Raw genomic sequence first — 16,489 nt, 5'->3', positions numbered from 1 at the left:
CTTTACGCGACTTCACCGACACGAGCCAATCGCTCCTGAGGCGCCCCGTTTGATTTTGCGAGTCACATTTCCTTTAAACGGAAGGATATTCTCCGCCTGCAAGTAACCTACGCTCTCCTCGCATTCCTGCAGCTTCTTCCTCATAGCCTCCGTCTCGCCCGTATCTTCGGAATCGTAAAAACGGACGTGAGAAGGTTTTGAATCTTCAAACTCCTCGAACAATTTGCGGTCCCCAAAATCCAATTCCACCCTCTTAGCGGCCATCTTGTCACTAAGCGGTGTGACGTCCGCCGGGTTAAAGGGCGAAGTTCAGAGTGCAAGCAATCGTGACCAGAACTAATACCACGAAGGAGTTGTTTGGCTTAAGTTGGTGACTATTATTGCTGATAATATTGGTGTCTCGCTGAGGCGGAGAACTGCGTTAATGACGGTCTTATGGATATAAAGACGAATTGTTATGTGGAGCTGTCAACATTAAGAGCCAGACGGATGAAAAAGTCACTTAAACAGCAGAGCTGTGTTGAGCGAGTTATATAAAAAATCGGTTAAATTTCTAAGCCAAGAATGAGTGAGATTCTTGTGGGCCCAGAATTTCTTTCTGATAAGGGGTCAGAATATCGGAGACGCTCGCCTTTTTCTTTCAGGTGCTGATCAACTTGCTGTGCATTTCTCTTTTTATATTGGAGTTTCTTTTTGACTGGAAACTGTGGCCAGCTTCATGTTGAGATCTGAGTAATTCTGTTGGCCTATTGTGTTCCTCGAGGGGATGTGACAAAAATGAACCATGGCGTCTGTTGAACGTACCGTGTGTTTACCAGAATGGAGTGTGGGTCTCAGGAAATTCAGATTTGTATTCTTGAGCCCTCCCAATTCAATTAAGGTGTGTCAGGATTTTCAGGTGGAGGTTGGTATCATTTAAAATAATAAAATGAGAGTTTATTATGTTTATATAAAGTGCCACAGTCTTAACTGAATTGGGTGATAAAATGTAACTTTCCTAATTCTTGAAAATATAATTTACATTATAAATAGGGTATGATAACAGCAGTTAATTAATGTATGTCTACTACAAATTAATTCATTTGAAGAAATTTTAAAAACTAGATTTAAATTTTTGAAAAGTGCATGGCAAAAGCTTAGAACAGATATAGCATTGAATTCAGTATCATTTTTTGTTATCTGTTGCAACTGAATGTATTAGAGCAATGCATATATGCATCATTGTTTTCTTGCTCTATTCAAATAAGTGACTACAGAACGTTCATGACTATATTCACAATGTTCATTTCTCTCTGCTTTTGTGTGGTATGCTGGGTGGTTAATTATACACGAGACAATGTCAATGTTATTTGGCAACAGACAAATTCCATGTCTAGGCTAAACAAAAATTTAAGTAGTGCATCTGACTTGCTCAAAACAAAGTTAAGAGTTCACAACTGTAGGATTGAGGAATGTTCATGTGTAAGATATATTGTATTAAAATTTCCAGTAAATAATCTATATTAAAGAATATAACACATTTTTCTCCTTTCTCCCACCTTCTCTTACATGTACATGTTAAAAAATTGGATCAGGGTCTACCATTCATATCCAGCCACTCTTTTGGACTGTCCCATTTGTTCTGGACCAAATTATATTGATAGTTAAACGAGCCAGATCAATCACAGCAGGACTGAAATACAACATAATTGGCAATCATTTGCATTTTGTGCAAAGAATCATTGTTTTTTTAAGTGTTGTCTGCTCGGGTTGCTAATTCTGGTTGGTTGTATTCCTTGGTTTTGTCACATGATCTCCCACTTCCTACTGCCCTGCCCAGTCAAAATCTTTTTCCCACATCTCCATTATTTTATAACTAATAAATGAATGTGTTCAAAGAAATTGAAAAAAACACATATTTTATTTTAATCGCTCATGATTTTTCTCCTTGTCACTTATAGCAGTGTTCAGGAGGTTAATCTTTAATACCTGGAGACTTCAGGACAATCCTGGAGCGTTGGCAACCCTGTGTCTGCATGTCCAAATTTAGCCCAGCAAACCTGTTTTCCCTGACCTGCAGCCCAGGCTAAGACACCTTCAGAATGCCTAAAAGTTGTTTGTGAGTGTGTGCGCAAAATTCCAAATATCTACAGAGAATCCCATCAGTGCAGTACTTTCTGCAGCCACCATCGCTGGGGCACAACCCACAATATCCTGGTATTCCCAAATAGCATTTAACTCACTACTGAGCTCTGTCAAAGGAAGCAGACTAGTCCTTTACATCATACAATGCACCCTTTAACAGCCTCAGTTCTTGCATTTGTAAATGCCAGATGTGTTAATTTGATTAATTCATAGAAACGATTAACACCTCTGTCTAAATCCAGCAGCTAGAGAATAATGTAAATGACTATCTTAAATTCTTTTAGCTGTTTTATATTTTTCTAAAATTATTTTTGTACTGCAGTATATTTGTATGTTCACATGAGCATATTCTCCAAAATGCACAACAAATTAGGGGAAATTAAATCTTAAATTGAAAAATCTAAGTTTTGAAATGTTGTTGACGTGATACAGAGCATTTGTTGAGAAAAATCGATGCAGCTGGGCTCCTCTCTTCCCGAGTCCTATACCTCCCGATTCCGATGGCTAATGCATCAGAACTTGTCTCCGCTTCCTCCCAGTGCTAATTGCAAGGGTTGTAGCGTCTGTTTACTGTAGGCAGAAACTCTTGAGAATGGGAGTTCTTGCCTGCATTATACAGAGGCTGCAATCCCAGCCATTGGTGCTGGGAGCAGCACAGAGAGGAGAAATGGACCTAATTCCAGTAAATCAGCCATTGGACTGATTTAGTCATTGGAGAGCATGATGGAAGGGATGACCGTGTGAATGGAAGGAAGGGAAATGGATGGACAGAATATATGGTAAGGGAATGGGGAGATGGATTTGAATGGATTGGATCAGATGGAGAAGTGGATGCCAGTGATAGAGGGAGAGGAATGGGGAAAATGAAGAGAAGAGGAATGGGAAATGGATGGTCGGAAAAGGGAGGGAAATGGATGACGTTAGAAGGAAAGGGAATAAGAACATAAGAACATAAGAAATTGGAGCAGGAGTAGGCCAATCGGCCCCTCGAGCCTGCTCCGCCATTCAATAAGATCATGGCTGATCTGATCCCAACCACAAATCTAAAGAACACAAGAAGTCGGAGCAGGACCCGGCCACATAGCCCCTGGGCCCTCTCCGCCACCCACAGGGCATTGACCGATCCGAACTCAGCTTCATGTCCAATTTCCTGCCCGCTCCCCATAACCCCTAATTCCCTTTACTTCATTAAATTTATCTAATGATGTAGCTTCCACAGCTTCCTGGGGCAGCAAATTCCACAGACCGACCACCCTCTGAGTGAAGAAGTTTCTCCTCATCTCAGTTTTGAAAGAGCAGCCCCTTATTCTAAGATTATGCCCCCTAGTTCTAGTTTCACCCATCTTTGGGAACATCCTTACTGCATCCACCCGATCAAGACCCTTCACAATCTTATATGTTTCAATAAGATCGCCTCTCATTCTTCTGAACTCCAATGAGTAGAGTCCCAATCTACTCAACCTCTCCTCATATGTCCGCCCCCTCATCCCCGGGATTAACCGAGTGAACCTTCTTTGTACTGCCTCGAGAGCAAGTATGTCTTTTCTTAAGTATGGAGACCAAAACTGTATGCAGTATTCCAGGTGCGGTCTCACCAATACCTTATATAACTGCAGCAATACCTCCTTGTTTTTATATTCTATCCCCCTAGCAATAAAAGCCAACATTCTGTTGGCTTTCTTGATCACCTGCTGCACCTGCATACCAACTTTTTGATTTTCTTGCACTGGGACCCCCAGATCCCTTTGTACTGCAGTACTTTCCAGTCTCTCGCCATTAAGAAAATAACTTGCTCTCTGATTTTTCCTGCCAAAGTGCATAACCTCACATTTTCCAATATTATATTGCATCTGCCAAATCTCCGCCCACTCACCCAGCCTGTCTATATCCCCTTGCAGGTTTTTTATGTCCTCCTCACTCTCTACTTTCCCTCCCATCTTTGTATCATCTGCAAATTTTGATATGTTGCACTCGGTCCCCTCCTCCAAATCGTTAATATAGATTGTAAAGAGTTGGGGACCCAGCACCGACCCCTGTGGAACACCACTGGTTACTGGTTGCCAGTCCGAAAATGAACCATTTATCCCAACTCTCTGCTTCCTGTTCGATAACCAATCCTCCACCCATGCCAGAATATTACCCCCAATCCCGTGATTTTTTATCTTAAGTAATAATCTTTTATGTGGCACCTTGTCGAATGCCTTCTGGAAGTCTAAATACACTATGTCCACTGGTTCCCCTTTATCCACCCTATACGTTATATCCTCGAAGAACTCAAGCAAATTTGTCAGACATGACTTCCCCTTCATAAAGCCATGCTGACTTTGTCCTATTAAATTATGCTTATCTAAATGTTCCGTTACTGTCTCCTTAATAATAGACTCCAAAATTTTACCCACCACAGATGTTAAGCTAACTGGCCTATAATTTCCAGCCTTCTGCCTACTACCCTTTTTAAATAACGGTGTTACATTAGCAGTTTTCCAATCTGCCGGGACCTCTCCTGAGTCCAGGGAATTTTGGAAAACTATCACCAAAGCATCCACAATCCCTACTGCCACTTCCCTCAAGACCCTAGGATGGAAGCCATCAGGTCCAGGGGATTTATCCGCCTTGAGTCCCATTATTTTACTGAGTACCATCTCCTGAGTGATTTTAATCGTATTTAGCTCCTCCCCCCCGAGAGTCCCCTGTTTGTCCAGTGTTGGGATATTCTTAGTGTCCTCTTGGGAATATCACTAAGAATTGGGACAGGGAAAGTGCCAGTATGAAATCTGAGGGGGAGAGAATAAAACTGATGGAATATCGGATATAGTTGCAGACAAGTTAATGTCCCAATCCACTCCCATTGTAACTACTTTCCGTATGTCCTGTAAGGATGAATTATGGAATGTGATTGCAAAACATTAATAAATATCCTAACATTCAGTAATTCTCATTCAAGCAGTGGCATTAGTTATTGGCCCTTATTTAGGGCTGTTTTTCAATTTATATTGTTATGAGTTGTCAGCTTTTTGATGCTGTCTGTCTGCTTTTCTGAATTTTGTTGGATGGCATATATATAATACAACACTGAGTGAACTGTAACTTAATTTTTACTTGCCAGAGCATCAAGGATGGAGTTGAGCACAAAGGTGCATTAATTAACACTATATTTAACAACATCTATGATAATACAATTAACATGTCACAAGGTTAAGTATTGATGATCACAGTGAAGTGATTGTGTTAGGGGGTGCTTTTTATTTATTATTAGATGTTCTGTCTATTTCTCAATCAATAAGGTTCTTGAAACGTTGAGGTCAAGCATTCATACATTTATTAAGTATAAAATACATGCACTAGTACTTCGGCATACACTTAAAAATGTAGTGCTTACAATCACACCTGCTGTTTGGGGACTCAAAATGCGTTGGTTCTGAGCTCAGTATTCAGGTTGATCGAACCTTGGAATCCAAATTCTCCTTACGTTTTGTGTGTGTGTGTGTGTGTGCGTGTGTGCGCGCGCGCCTTATCATTAACTCAGTTTGGAAGCTGATTTTTCTCACTAACAAACTCTTTTTCCATTGAGCTAACAGATCAGTTTGACTCCCTCCCGTTTGTTATCTTATCATATGTTTCTGTCTTGTTACTTTTAATTGCTATCCTACAAAGTCAAACTACTAATTATAAGTCTGTCTTTGATTCTGTATCATTTAGCACCAGTTTGATTCTAAATTTTAATTAAAAAGAGAATGTTTTTCTTTTGCCAGACTTACTGTTGTCCTTGTCCTTGCACCCAAATCAGTTATTACAACTCCCTGAAACTTAGGAACCAGTATGCAATGGCATGTCTCTGATTAACTTCTCTCATTAGGCAGATCGTTATTTCATATTAAAATCTGTTGATGTGAGGGTCAGTAAGTTCAAAAGTTCAGTGGTCACCATGTTAGTACACTTGTAACTATTTTAAGATATTACAATTTAAGAATCGTACTTCCCTACATAACAAACAAAGACTAAAAGCAAACATTAATAGAATATAAAGACAAATCAATAGTGGCATTACATTAGCACACTTCAAGTCAGTTTGCAACTTTGCTGCAAGTCTGATTAACCCTTGCCTTACAATTGGATACTTAATATCAAACAACAGAATCTAAATTGGCCAATATTTATCCCTCAATCAACACCAACAAAACAGACTAACTGGTCATTTATCTTTGCTGTATGTGGGATTTGCTCTGTGCAAATTGGCTGCTATGTTTACCTACATAAAAATGACTGCAATTGAAAAGTAATTCTTGGTGTGAAGCATTTTGGGATGTCCTGAAGATTCAAGACATGTAATAAATGTGTTCTTTTTCTCCCTCTAAATCACCATAGGCCTAGTAGTAATTTAAGCGTATCACGATATCTCTGCATTAACTGGATTTTGTTTATGATAAAATTATGTTCGTTATTCAAGCTTAGCAAGGTTAAATTTTCAGTCTGTATTCAATGCATTGCTGATAACTTTCTATTATTAAAGATACCCCTTTTTTGACATGAGCATCAGATATACAACCTGTCCTTTTGTCATGGGTTGAATGCTGTGACACAGGCAGCTGTGCCTTCCTGTGGGATGCTTGGGCTTCATCTTGGGATACCTGCGACAAGTCATTGTTGGTAGCTGTTGTCTTTCTTCAGTCATCCTCTTCTCTTCCTGGCCTTCCTGACTTTGCATATATGGTTTTCTGTATTGTTATACTGTACTTGTTGCTTAGAAATGTCAATTTATTTTTCCATTTTTCTTGATTTTAAACCCCTATGAAGCACCTAGGAACACCTTTTTTCTACATTAAAAGGTGCTATATAAATGCAAGTTGTTATTGGGCAAACAAAAGACTGTACAGTATACTAAACAACACCGACTAGACTTCAAAATGCATTAATTAGCTAAGACTCACTTAGGATGTTCTGTTCTTTCTCTCTCTCTCAAACACTTACATTTTGAACTTTCTCAGTTCCACTCTGAAACATTCTGCTTCAAAAACTCTTTACAACTTCTTTTAACCTGTATGATAACATTTTCTCTTAACTTGCTTCAGAACTTGTTGGAATCTTCTGAAACTTGTCCTTTGGATGGGCAATGTATGACCTTAGCAATGATAAAGAAAATTCCACTTGCGAGGCATGTCTGTTAGTGACCAATTAAGATGATCAATTAAATCATATGAATCCTTTCCCAGCATGCAATTTAACTGTACAAACATTAGAAACTATAATTGCATGATTTTAATTAGTTTGACAAAGAATAGATGCTCCATTAGATGATTTGCCCCTACTGGTTTGTAGTGCTTAAATCGCGATAAGGGAGATAGCTTTCCCGAGATCAGGATTATTGGCAGGGTTGTTGGACCATCTACCCATGGTTAAATCACATTGATCATTCTATTGATCTGTCGTCTTCACCTCCAGATTTAACTCCTTGTTGGCCTCCCATCTTCCACACTCTGTAAACTCCAACTTGTCCAAAACTCTACCACTCATGTACTGTCCTGAACCAAGCCCTGCTCACCCATCAGTCCTGTGTTGAATCCCCGTCCCCTAGGACATTATATTTAAAATCTTTGTCCTCATCTATAAATTCCTTTGTGACTTTTCCCCTACCCATCTGTACAATCTCCTCCAGCCCTATATCCTCTACTAAGTGCTCTGTTCTTCTAACTCAGGCCTCTTGTGCAATCAAGCAAGGATGTCTTACTGCAGTTTTACAGGGCCTTGGTGAGACCATATCTGGAGTATTGTGTGCAGTTTTGGTCTCCTTACCGAAGAGGATATACTTGCCATAGAGGGAGCGCAGCGAAGGTTCGCCAGACTGATTCCTGGGATGGCAGGACTGTCATATGAGGAGAGATTGGGTCGACTCGGCCTGTATTCACTCGAGTTTAGAAGAATGAGAGGGGATCTCATTGAAACGTATAAAATTATGACAGATTGGATGCAGGGAGAATGTTCCCCCTGACTTGGGGGGGGGGGGGGGGGGGGGTCACCGTCTCAGGATACGGGGTAGGACATTTAGGACTGAGATGAGGAGAAATTTCTTCACTCAGAGGGTGGTGAACCTGTGGAATTCTCTACCACAGAAGGCTGTGGAGGCCAAGTCACTGAATATATTTAAGAAGGAGCTAGATAGATTTCTAGACACAAAAGACATCAAGGGGTATGGGGAGAGAGCGGGAATATGGTATTGAGATAGAGGATCAGCCATGATCATACCGAATGGCGGAGAAGGCTCGAAGGTCCGAATGGTCTACTACTCCTCCTATTTTCTATGTAATCTATCTCCCCCTTTGCACCACCACTGGTGATAGACCCTTAAGCCACTTTGCTCTTACTAGAACTCCCTCCCAAAACCTCTCCAACTCTCCACCTTTTTTAAAAAAAACGTTCTCAAACACCCATATCTTCAACCAAGCTTTCAATTACCCCTCCTAATTTCTGCCTTGCTGGTGTTAGGAATGTGAATGAGTTCAAACATGCAGTCAAATGTTTGAAGCTTTATTAATGGTTAAATGAACCTCAACATATAAACTAACGACAAACACCAAGATTACACGAAAGGAGCCATGCTACCAAAACAACAATATTGAGGCTCCAGTTTAGAGCGATAAAGCGAATCTAAATGCAAACAACGCCAGCTGGCCTTCGAGAATGCCTCTTATACAGATACACTTTCAATTTTAGGGTTTTTAAACTACAGAAATAATCTAAGTAATAATTCTGTGTAAAATGATTTTCCTTACTATTTCTCAATCTCTAACACTGGCTCAGCTTCTGTTTCCTCATGCGTGTTCACGATATACTTTGGACCATATCCCTTTTATTAAAGATGCTATATAAATGCAGGTCTAGCTAATTCTGGCACTAACGCCTAATTAGAACATCTGCCTGTACCAACGGGTCTGTGCTCAAGTTCCCAGAATACAAGGATATTTTAACTTTCCTAGAATGCAGTATGTCCAGAATGCCTATAGTTTTCCTACATACCTAAAATGCATTTAATTATCTGTTGCAATACCATTTAATTAAGATCGGTTTTCTAATGTTCAAAATATTGGGCTAGCATTTCCTCAGTGGTGGATTTACTGCCAAAAAAGTACTGGAACTACACTTGTGTTAGTGTTACACTGCTGAGAACCAATTCAGTTTTCTCAGTAAAGAAAGAACTTGCATTTCTAAAGCAACTTTCATGTCTTTGGGATGTCCCAAAGTGCTTCCCAGCCAATGAATTCCTTTTGAACTGTAGTCATTGTTTTGTAAAAACACAGCAGCCATTTTGTGCACAAGAAGGTCCTACAAACAGCAATGAGCTAAATGACCAATTAATTTGTTTTAGTAGGGTTGATTACAGGATAAATGTTGGCCAGGACACCAGGAGAACTGCCCTGCTCTTTGAATATTGCCGTGGGACAGGCAAATTTCTATCTGAAAGACAAGTACAGCCTCATTGAATATTCATGGAAGTCTGCCGCTGCCATTAGTGTCCTCAATTGATCATCTGCATCCAGCGGAAGAGGAAGGCAGGAGTAGCTGAAGGGGTTATGGCAGCTATTTTCTGTTTGCAACAATGTGGTTTACTACAATATCTGAGGTTGGTGCTTCTCCAGGGAACCAAACCCATAAACTTAAAAACTCTTCAGTTGAGGTGCCAAAACCTGGCAAAGCAGGACCCAGCTTTTTGGTCCCTAGGTAAGGTGGCCCATGAGGAGCATGATCAAGGCTCCATGGAAGAAGATGTTCTTGGCAGTGAATGCCACCCCCTGCAACTCTCATGACCAGACAAGTTTACTGACCTCTCCAGGATAGCTAAGATAATAGGAAGCTGCCGTGCTTTGCAACAATACACTATAATAAACATTTTATCCTTGTTGCAGTCACCTTGCCCTCACTGCACTGAATACAATCAACATACCAGCTATGTGCAGGAGGTACCACAATACCCTCTTCTCCTCCTGCAAGGTTATTCACAGCTGAACATATAGGGAAGTAATGTTAAACTCATGTGATGGGTATTTTATTGCTAATATCTGTTGTCACTCACATTAAAGACTGCCTCCTGAAACTTGGGTTGGATTCCATACAATTGCCCACAGAGGGGTCAATTTTCTGTGCCTTCTGGCATTAACGCCCACGAAATGGGGCCGCTGGCCCATTTGTGGTAGGCCATAGGATATTTGTGGAGGGGAAACTTGGGGATTGCCTGTGCAAAGGAATAGCAGAATAATCTCTAAATGGGTGCCTCGATTGCTGTGGCGGAGAGCTACCTGTCCAGTGACAGTGTTGAGTTTGTTGCCAAAGGGTGGCGGGAGTCATTTGGTAGTGGGTGCAGATCTCAATGAAGGCCTTCCATATGAGCTGTGCCTACAGCTATGTGGCAGTTGACGCAACTCTGTTCTTGATTCACGAGGGAAGCACAGCCTTTTCGAGCATTGCCAAAGGGTCGCAGTGAAGTAGCCCCATCTGGAACTGCAGACGTGAAGGCCGTAGGTTGCCTATGGTGCCTATCGAGCCTGACATCTCTGTGGCCATCCTCCTGATTCTCCTTTTCTTTTTTTTTATAGCAAAGAAACGGGGAGGGCTAAGGGAGACCTCGTTGATTCCTGAGACCTGAAACATTAAACCTGAAAAATCTGTTTAAGAACACTTTTTAAAAAAAAAAAGAAAATAAAAGTTTTGTTTAAGAAGAACTCATGCAACTTGCTCCAGTTCCATTGTGGCCTTCAGCTCTGCCGGGCTTCTGGCCCACCACTAGCAGACCTCATGCCTCTTCCTATTTTTTGTTCTGGGACCACTCAAATGGGCAGATTTCCAGAAGAGTGATTTTGTTCTAGAACGGAGAAACACTTTTTTAAAAAAAACATTTAAATAGGTTAAAATGAGAGACTCAAAATTATAATATTCTAATAGGACTCAAATAATCACTTTCATTGTAAAATTGCATTACTTATGGATTGCCTGGATTTATTATGGATTGCCTGGATTTTCATCTTTAAACTAAAATGTAATGATCTGATGTAGTGTTTAACTATTTGGCTACATGGAAGTTACATGGATCTGTTACTGGTATTAAAAAAATATTTTAGATGCAGCTTATTTATCCTGGACATAATCAACAAACTACTTCTGTAGGCAGACTGGTGACACAACATATTGATATAGCAATGTGCTTGCCATGAATTGGTGGGGTCTTGGTTTCCTAATCTCCATCAGATCCTCAGATGAAACTGGAAAAATCTGTCCAGTCTCATCAACTTTTGGTATTCAGATAGCATCATTTCATGCCAGTTTGAATGGAGAAAGGTGTACATGGGGAATGAGGTGAACCTAAAGAGGTGGAGAACAACTTTTTTAATGTAAGGGCTTGGTAATTGCTTTGTTTTCTCTGATTGAACAATGAATTGAAGAAAAGGTCATGCAGGTATAAAACAAACACATTGCTCAAAGCAGGTTTATTATTCAAAATCTTTGTTCTAGAAGGCCTGCTGAAGTTTATCGTGGGAAAAATACCTGCCTCCGACTCTCAAAATACCATAAACTACAGCGTAAAACCAATCCATGATTTAATAATTATTTAGCTAATTGCAGTTCAGCTCTTCCTGGTCAAGGGAAGAGAGAGGTTGATTTGCTATAATGAATTTATTTGATATTAATGAATTATTAGGTGAAGAAAGAAACATCCATTTTGAGGTTTTTAGATTTGGTATACCTATCCGTATATATGTTGAAAATTAGTAATGCTTTCCAGAATTGTTATGCTGATGTCTGAAATTTGACTGTCCTTCTCTGCTACTGATCAAATTTCAGCATTGCTTTGTATACTGTAAGATACTAGTGTGAGCTGACTCGGATCAGCTGTTGTTTTCTGCTTACAATAGAGATTGACTTTTTTGTCTCCCATATAATTAATGTTATTTGGGTAAAATAATTCCTGTACAGAATAATACTATATTAAAAATCTACTGCAGGGCACAAACTTTCAATCCAAAAACCTTGCTTCCTGTTGTCACAATTTTTGGTCACATTTAATGTTTGTAATTGCTACATCAACTGTTATAGTTGCAGGCTCTGGTCACTAGGTGGCTCTGGGGAGTGAGTTTCTGAAGTCTCCCAACTGTCATCAGCTTGCACACAAAAAAAAACTTGTACTTATTAACTGACTGGACAATGTTACGGGCAACTTATTAGTATGTACATATAATGACATGTTATCCTGCTGTTGTAGTGAATATTGTTGCTTTATAGAGATTTTTGGTTTTGTTAATGTATTTTGATTGTTTCTAGATGACAATCCAGCTTCATGTGGGTACGTTGAAGTATTGCTCTATAATGCGCTAAGCAAGGGAAATGTACTAGACCAAGTCATCCTTTTAATTTTGAACATATTATTTAGCATTTGGGGAGGAAAAGATTGGACAGCAAACCTTAGTTATGCTTAATGGTCACTTACTTTATTTTCCAATTGGAAATGTATTTTTTGGTTAGCTGGGTGTCAAACATGTGTGAAAACTCATCACCACGCTTAAGAGTCTCCAAATCAAACTATTGAAAAATGCACCCAAGTATAATTTTAATTTGCCTGATACGGCATGCTCTCCCTAGTAGGGACATACCCCAATTGCTTTTGCCTAGAGAACTTAAGTACAGGTTTGCAAAAACTAAAGATTTGGGATCCACAAATGTGCATAGGGGTACAACTGGAGTTTAAAGGGCTAAAATCCCACAGATTAACAGCACAGAGCATTGGTTAGTTTCCCACTGCTTGTTCAGCTAGGATCACCCTATCTGCTGGGTTATTGTTTAGTAGGGAGTTGAATCGGAAGGTTCTCAATCCCCCAGTGACTGATCTACCCCTCCAGCCTCGTCAATGAGTCAGACTGGCTGATCAATCAGAAAGTTGTAAACCTACTTTGCTCAGGTATTGGATTATTAAGTCTGTCATAGAGAATCAACTTAGTTTTCCATGCACCTTATATCATTTTTACTAACAGAAGAAAATAAAAACACATGGTTTATATATTTTATATCCAGTAGTACATTTCTTAATTTTTAAAATTTCTCTTTCCCTCACCTTTAGGAGAACTTAACCCCCCTTTTTCTTGGTGCCGATGTTGTTGCAAAAACTGGCATCCGCACTGAAAATCATCCAAGAATTCATGCAAAATTTGCAAAGAAAGGATTGGCAACTAAGCTCAGCTTTAGTTCAGGTATGACCATTAATTCTTGTTTTGAAACCAGAAAGTAGAATCTATAGAACTACTCAAAGGAGTATGCAAATTTGTAGCAGGAAAACATTTCTTTTAGGTTTGACTACTCACTTTTGCTATGTCCTGCATATACACAACATAATTAAGGATGAGGAAGACTATTTGGACCATCTTAGTTCATCCATTCCTAGTTTGTCGATCCAGAAAGACCATAAAGTCCCCCCATTGCTGCTTATCCAATTGTTTCTTAAATAATTCCATGATGTTCACCTCTACTATTCCATTTGGAAGTCAATTGCATGTACTGATCATGCTTTGTATGAAGAAGAACTTGCTAAATCTGCTTTGAACCTAGGTTCCCTTTGTCCTTCTCGCATCTTCATTTGAAATAATTTTCTAGATTTATCTTGCATACTTCAATAAGATCACCTCTCATATGCCTCATTTCAAGTCTGAAACATCCAAGTTTGTCTAGTTTTTCCTCATAATTCAGATCCCTGACAGTAGGAATCAGCCATTTGGCTCTTCTCTGCACTACCTGCAGGGCATAAATGTCTCCCTTGTGTTTTGATGACCAGAACTAGACACAGTGGTCAGGATGTGATCTAACCAGAGTGCTATACAGTTTGATCGTGACTTCCTCTGACTTGTAACCTACTATTCCACTACCAGCATTACCTCTCTTATACGTTGTCATTTCACCTGCTGGCTTGGCCATTTACTGTGACCTCCCCACAACTCTGATGAAAGCCTAGCCTATCCTTTGCTGCCCTTGACATCTGCAGGTTGTCCACAAAAAAAGTTGATTGCAGCCTCCTCCCAGCCTGCGTCGTCTCCATTTCTCTTCCTCTCATATTTATGATTTCTGCAAATATTTATTTTCAGAATTTCGATTTGAAGGACTGAAGATACCAACAATGGTTAACAATTTGTGGTTTTACAGCATTCAGGGACTGTTTCGAGTTGCTTTTGAGATGTACAGTAAAGAGCAACAGTTAGAAGTCCTTCTTGTGCTTCAGGTACTATTAGCATTTGAAAGAAAAATGTCAACTGTAAAAGATTTTGCTGCTATTGACTAGACCACAGCTATAAAGCAATATTTGGCATTAATTATAGTGCTAAATGTAATGCAATCTAAAATGATAATTCCATCACCATTTGCTTTATTAATGTGTATGTTGTAAAAAGTTACAGCGTTTTACAATATTTAAAGTTTATTTTTGACACTTATTAAATGTATTATCGATTGAAATGTTGATCTTAAATGTGTTCAGCTACAGAGAGAGAGTATAATGTGTAGCACAAACATGGAAGACCACAGAGTGGATGATTGAGGGTTTAGACCAGTGACATATGCCTTGCCAAACTGCTGAATTCCTGACTTCAATTGCATTGATAGCAGGAAGTGTTGAGCCATGTTTTGTGAAAAGTAGTGCAAGAGATATGTTTTCAATCAAACTAAATGGCTATCTGATATTTTGGACTACCATAATAACTTTTTTTTCTTGTGGTAGGATTTGTGGAAAGCAAGAATAAATGACCCCATTCTGAATCAAAAATATGATGTCAAGATTCTGCAAAACTTCCCTACTGAAGAACAGCTTGAAAATTGCCTTCCTGAAATAAGGAGCCGCAAAAGTTCCTCTGCATTACATTCAAGCATTCAAGGTGCTAATCTGGTACCTGATATTAATATACATAGGACAATTGGTTCATCTTTGGATTGTACCTACAACAACAGTGTTGTTAATCAGGGTGACCATAACTACTGTGTTCAAGAAGAAAGAATTTTACAAGAAACTGAAGAACCTTGTGTAGATAACTCACTGTATGTAGAGGCTTTGGGTTACGATTCTTTGTCCATCAAATTTAGATCAGTTTATCAGGCTTTTAAAATTTTACCAATGCAAATACAAAAGGAACACGAGAAAGCAATTATACTGTTACTTGATTTTGTAGAACTTCTAATAAGTGAAACCATATCTGCACAGAAGTTGGCTGATATGATGCTGCAACTTCTGACCCATCTTGAAGACTTCATTATCAAAACAGAAACCACTGAAACAGGGGTTAATTCTATTTATTGTAGTCACATGCTTTATACTGTAAGTAATTGGTTGGGACATCAGTTTTATTCTGCTAATGTCTGTATCAGCAGGCAAGTGGAAGAGTTTAAAACAACCCACATCGACAGAATCACAGACTTACCACCTGCTGAGGAACTGGTAGACAAACTATTTCCTGAAGCAATGAAGGTCTTGCTGTTAAGCTGGATGGGGCTTGATGATAATTCTGCCTTGTGGAAACGGCAAAGTGAATATCCCATAGTGCTGCTTATATTAGAGTTTGCCAATCATAATCTAATCACTGGTGTAGCTCATGTTTTGTACTCTAGCTTGATCTGTAAATAGGATTTTAAGTAGGAATTTGGACAGTATTTAACCTGGATGTCACTGGTACCTTTTTTGAAGAAGTTAAATGATTTTTACTGTTCAAAATTATTTTGGAAGTCTACACAGGCATTTGGAGATGTACTTTCGCTAAACTCCCATTATCATAAACTCGGTTTGTTGCCAAGAAAGAGAATGCAGTGGAAAATTTGTAAGCAATAGACTATGTGTGAGAAAAGCAAAATACTGTAGATGCTGGAAGTCTGAAGCAATGATGGAAAATGTTGGAAACATACAGCAGGTCAGCATCTGTGAGGAGAACAGAAAAATTTATATTTTGAATCTGGTCCCTGTTTATGTTTCAGTCTGTAAGTACGATTTGGATACTAAACTGTAGATCCATCAAACTACTTATTGTCTGAAATTATTCCATGTATCCATGAATTGCTTCTTCAATTCTTCTTACAATTGCATAGCCATCTTTTATTTTGTTCATTTTCACACTAATAATTTCTATTAAAGTACAATAATGATATCTTATATTAAGAATCTTACATGTATAGACAGTTCCATTATAAATTTCTATGTACACATTTATAATAGGATCCGCTTATGTAAACTTGCCATGCTGCAATTGCACTCTCCTGCCACTAATGGCTCTGTAGCAGTTCAGTTTTGTACTGCAGAGAAACACTGAAGGTCAAACTATAACCTGCTTTCCAAATTAAAGTACGTTTTGCTATTTGA

General features: G+C 39.1%; 2 protein-coding genes across 2 annotated transcripts in view; one reads left to right on the top strand and one right to left on the bottom strand.

Annotated features, from left to right (window-relative positions):
• Positions 1 to 288, bottom strand: part of zcchc8 (zinc finger, CCHC domain containing 8) — a 26,334-nt gene extending 26,046 nt beyond the window's left edge. Inside the window, exon 1 of the mRNA XM_068005767.1 lies at positions 90 to 288. Coding sequence (XP_067861868.1) covers positions 90 to 264 — 175 coding nt within the window. The 5' untranslated portion in view covers positions 265 to 288. The remainder of the gene's footprint in view (positions 1 to 89) is intronic.
• On the top strand, positions 212 to 16,489 carry si:ch211-110p13.9 (uncharacterized protein LOC562347 homolog). Its single transcript, XM_068005769.1, has 4 exons — positions 212 to 904; positions 13,223 to 13,352; positions 14,238 to 14,371; positions 14,867 to 16,489. Exons 1-4 carry the CDS (start codon positions 785 to 787, stop codon positions 15,761 to 15,763), a joined length of 1,281 nt encoding a protein of 426 aa, XP_067861870.1. The 5' UTR covers positions 212 to 784; the 3' UTR covers positions 15,764 to 16,489.

The sequence above is a fragment of the Heptranchias perlo genome, chromosome 25 (assembly GCF_035084215.1).
Source record: "Heptranchias perlo isolate sHepPer1 chromosome 25, sHepPer1.hap1, whole genome shotgun sequence".
NCBI classification, from domain to species: domain Eukaryota; kingdom Metazoa; phylum Chordata; class Chondrichthyes; order Hexanchiformes; family Hexanchidae; genus Heptranchias; species Heptranchias perlo.
Note: the sequence above shows the minus strand (reverse complement) of the source record. Positions and strands in the feature narration are given on the sequence as shown.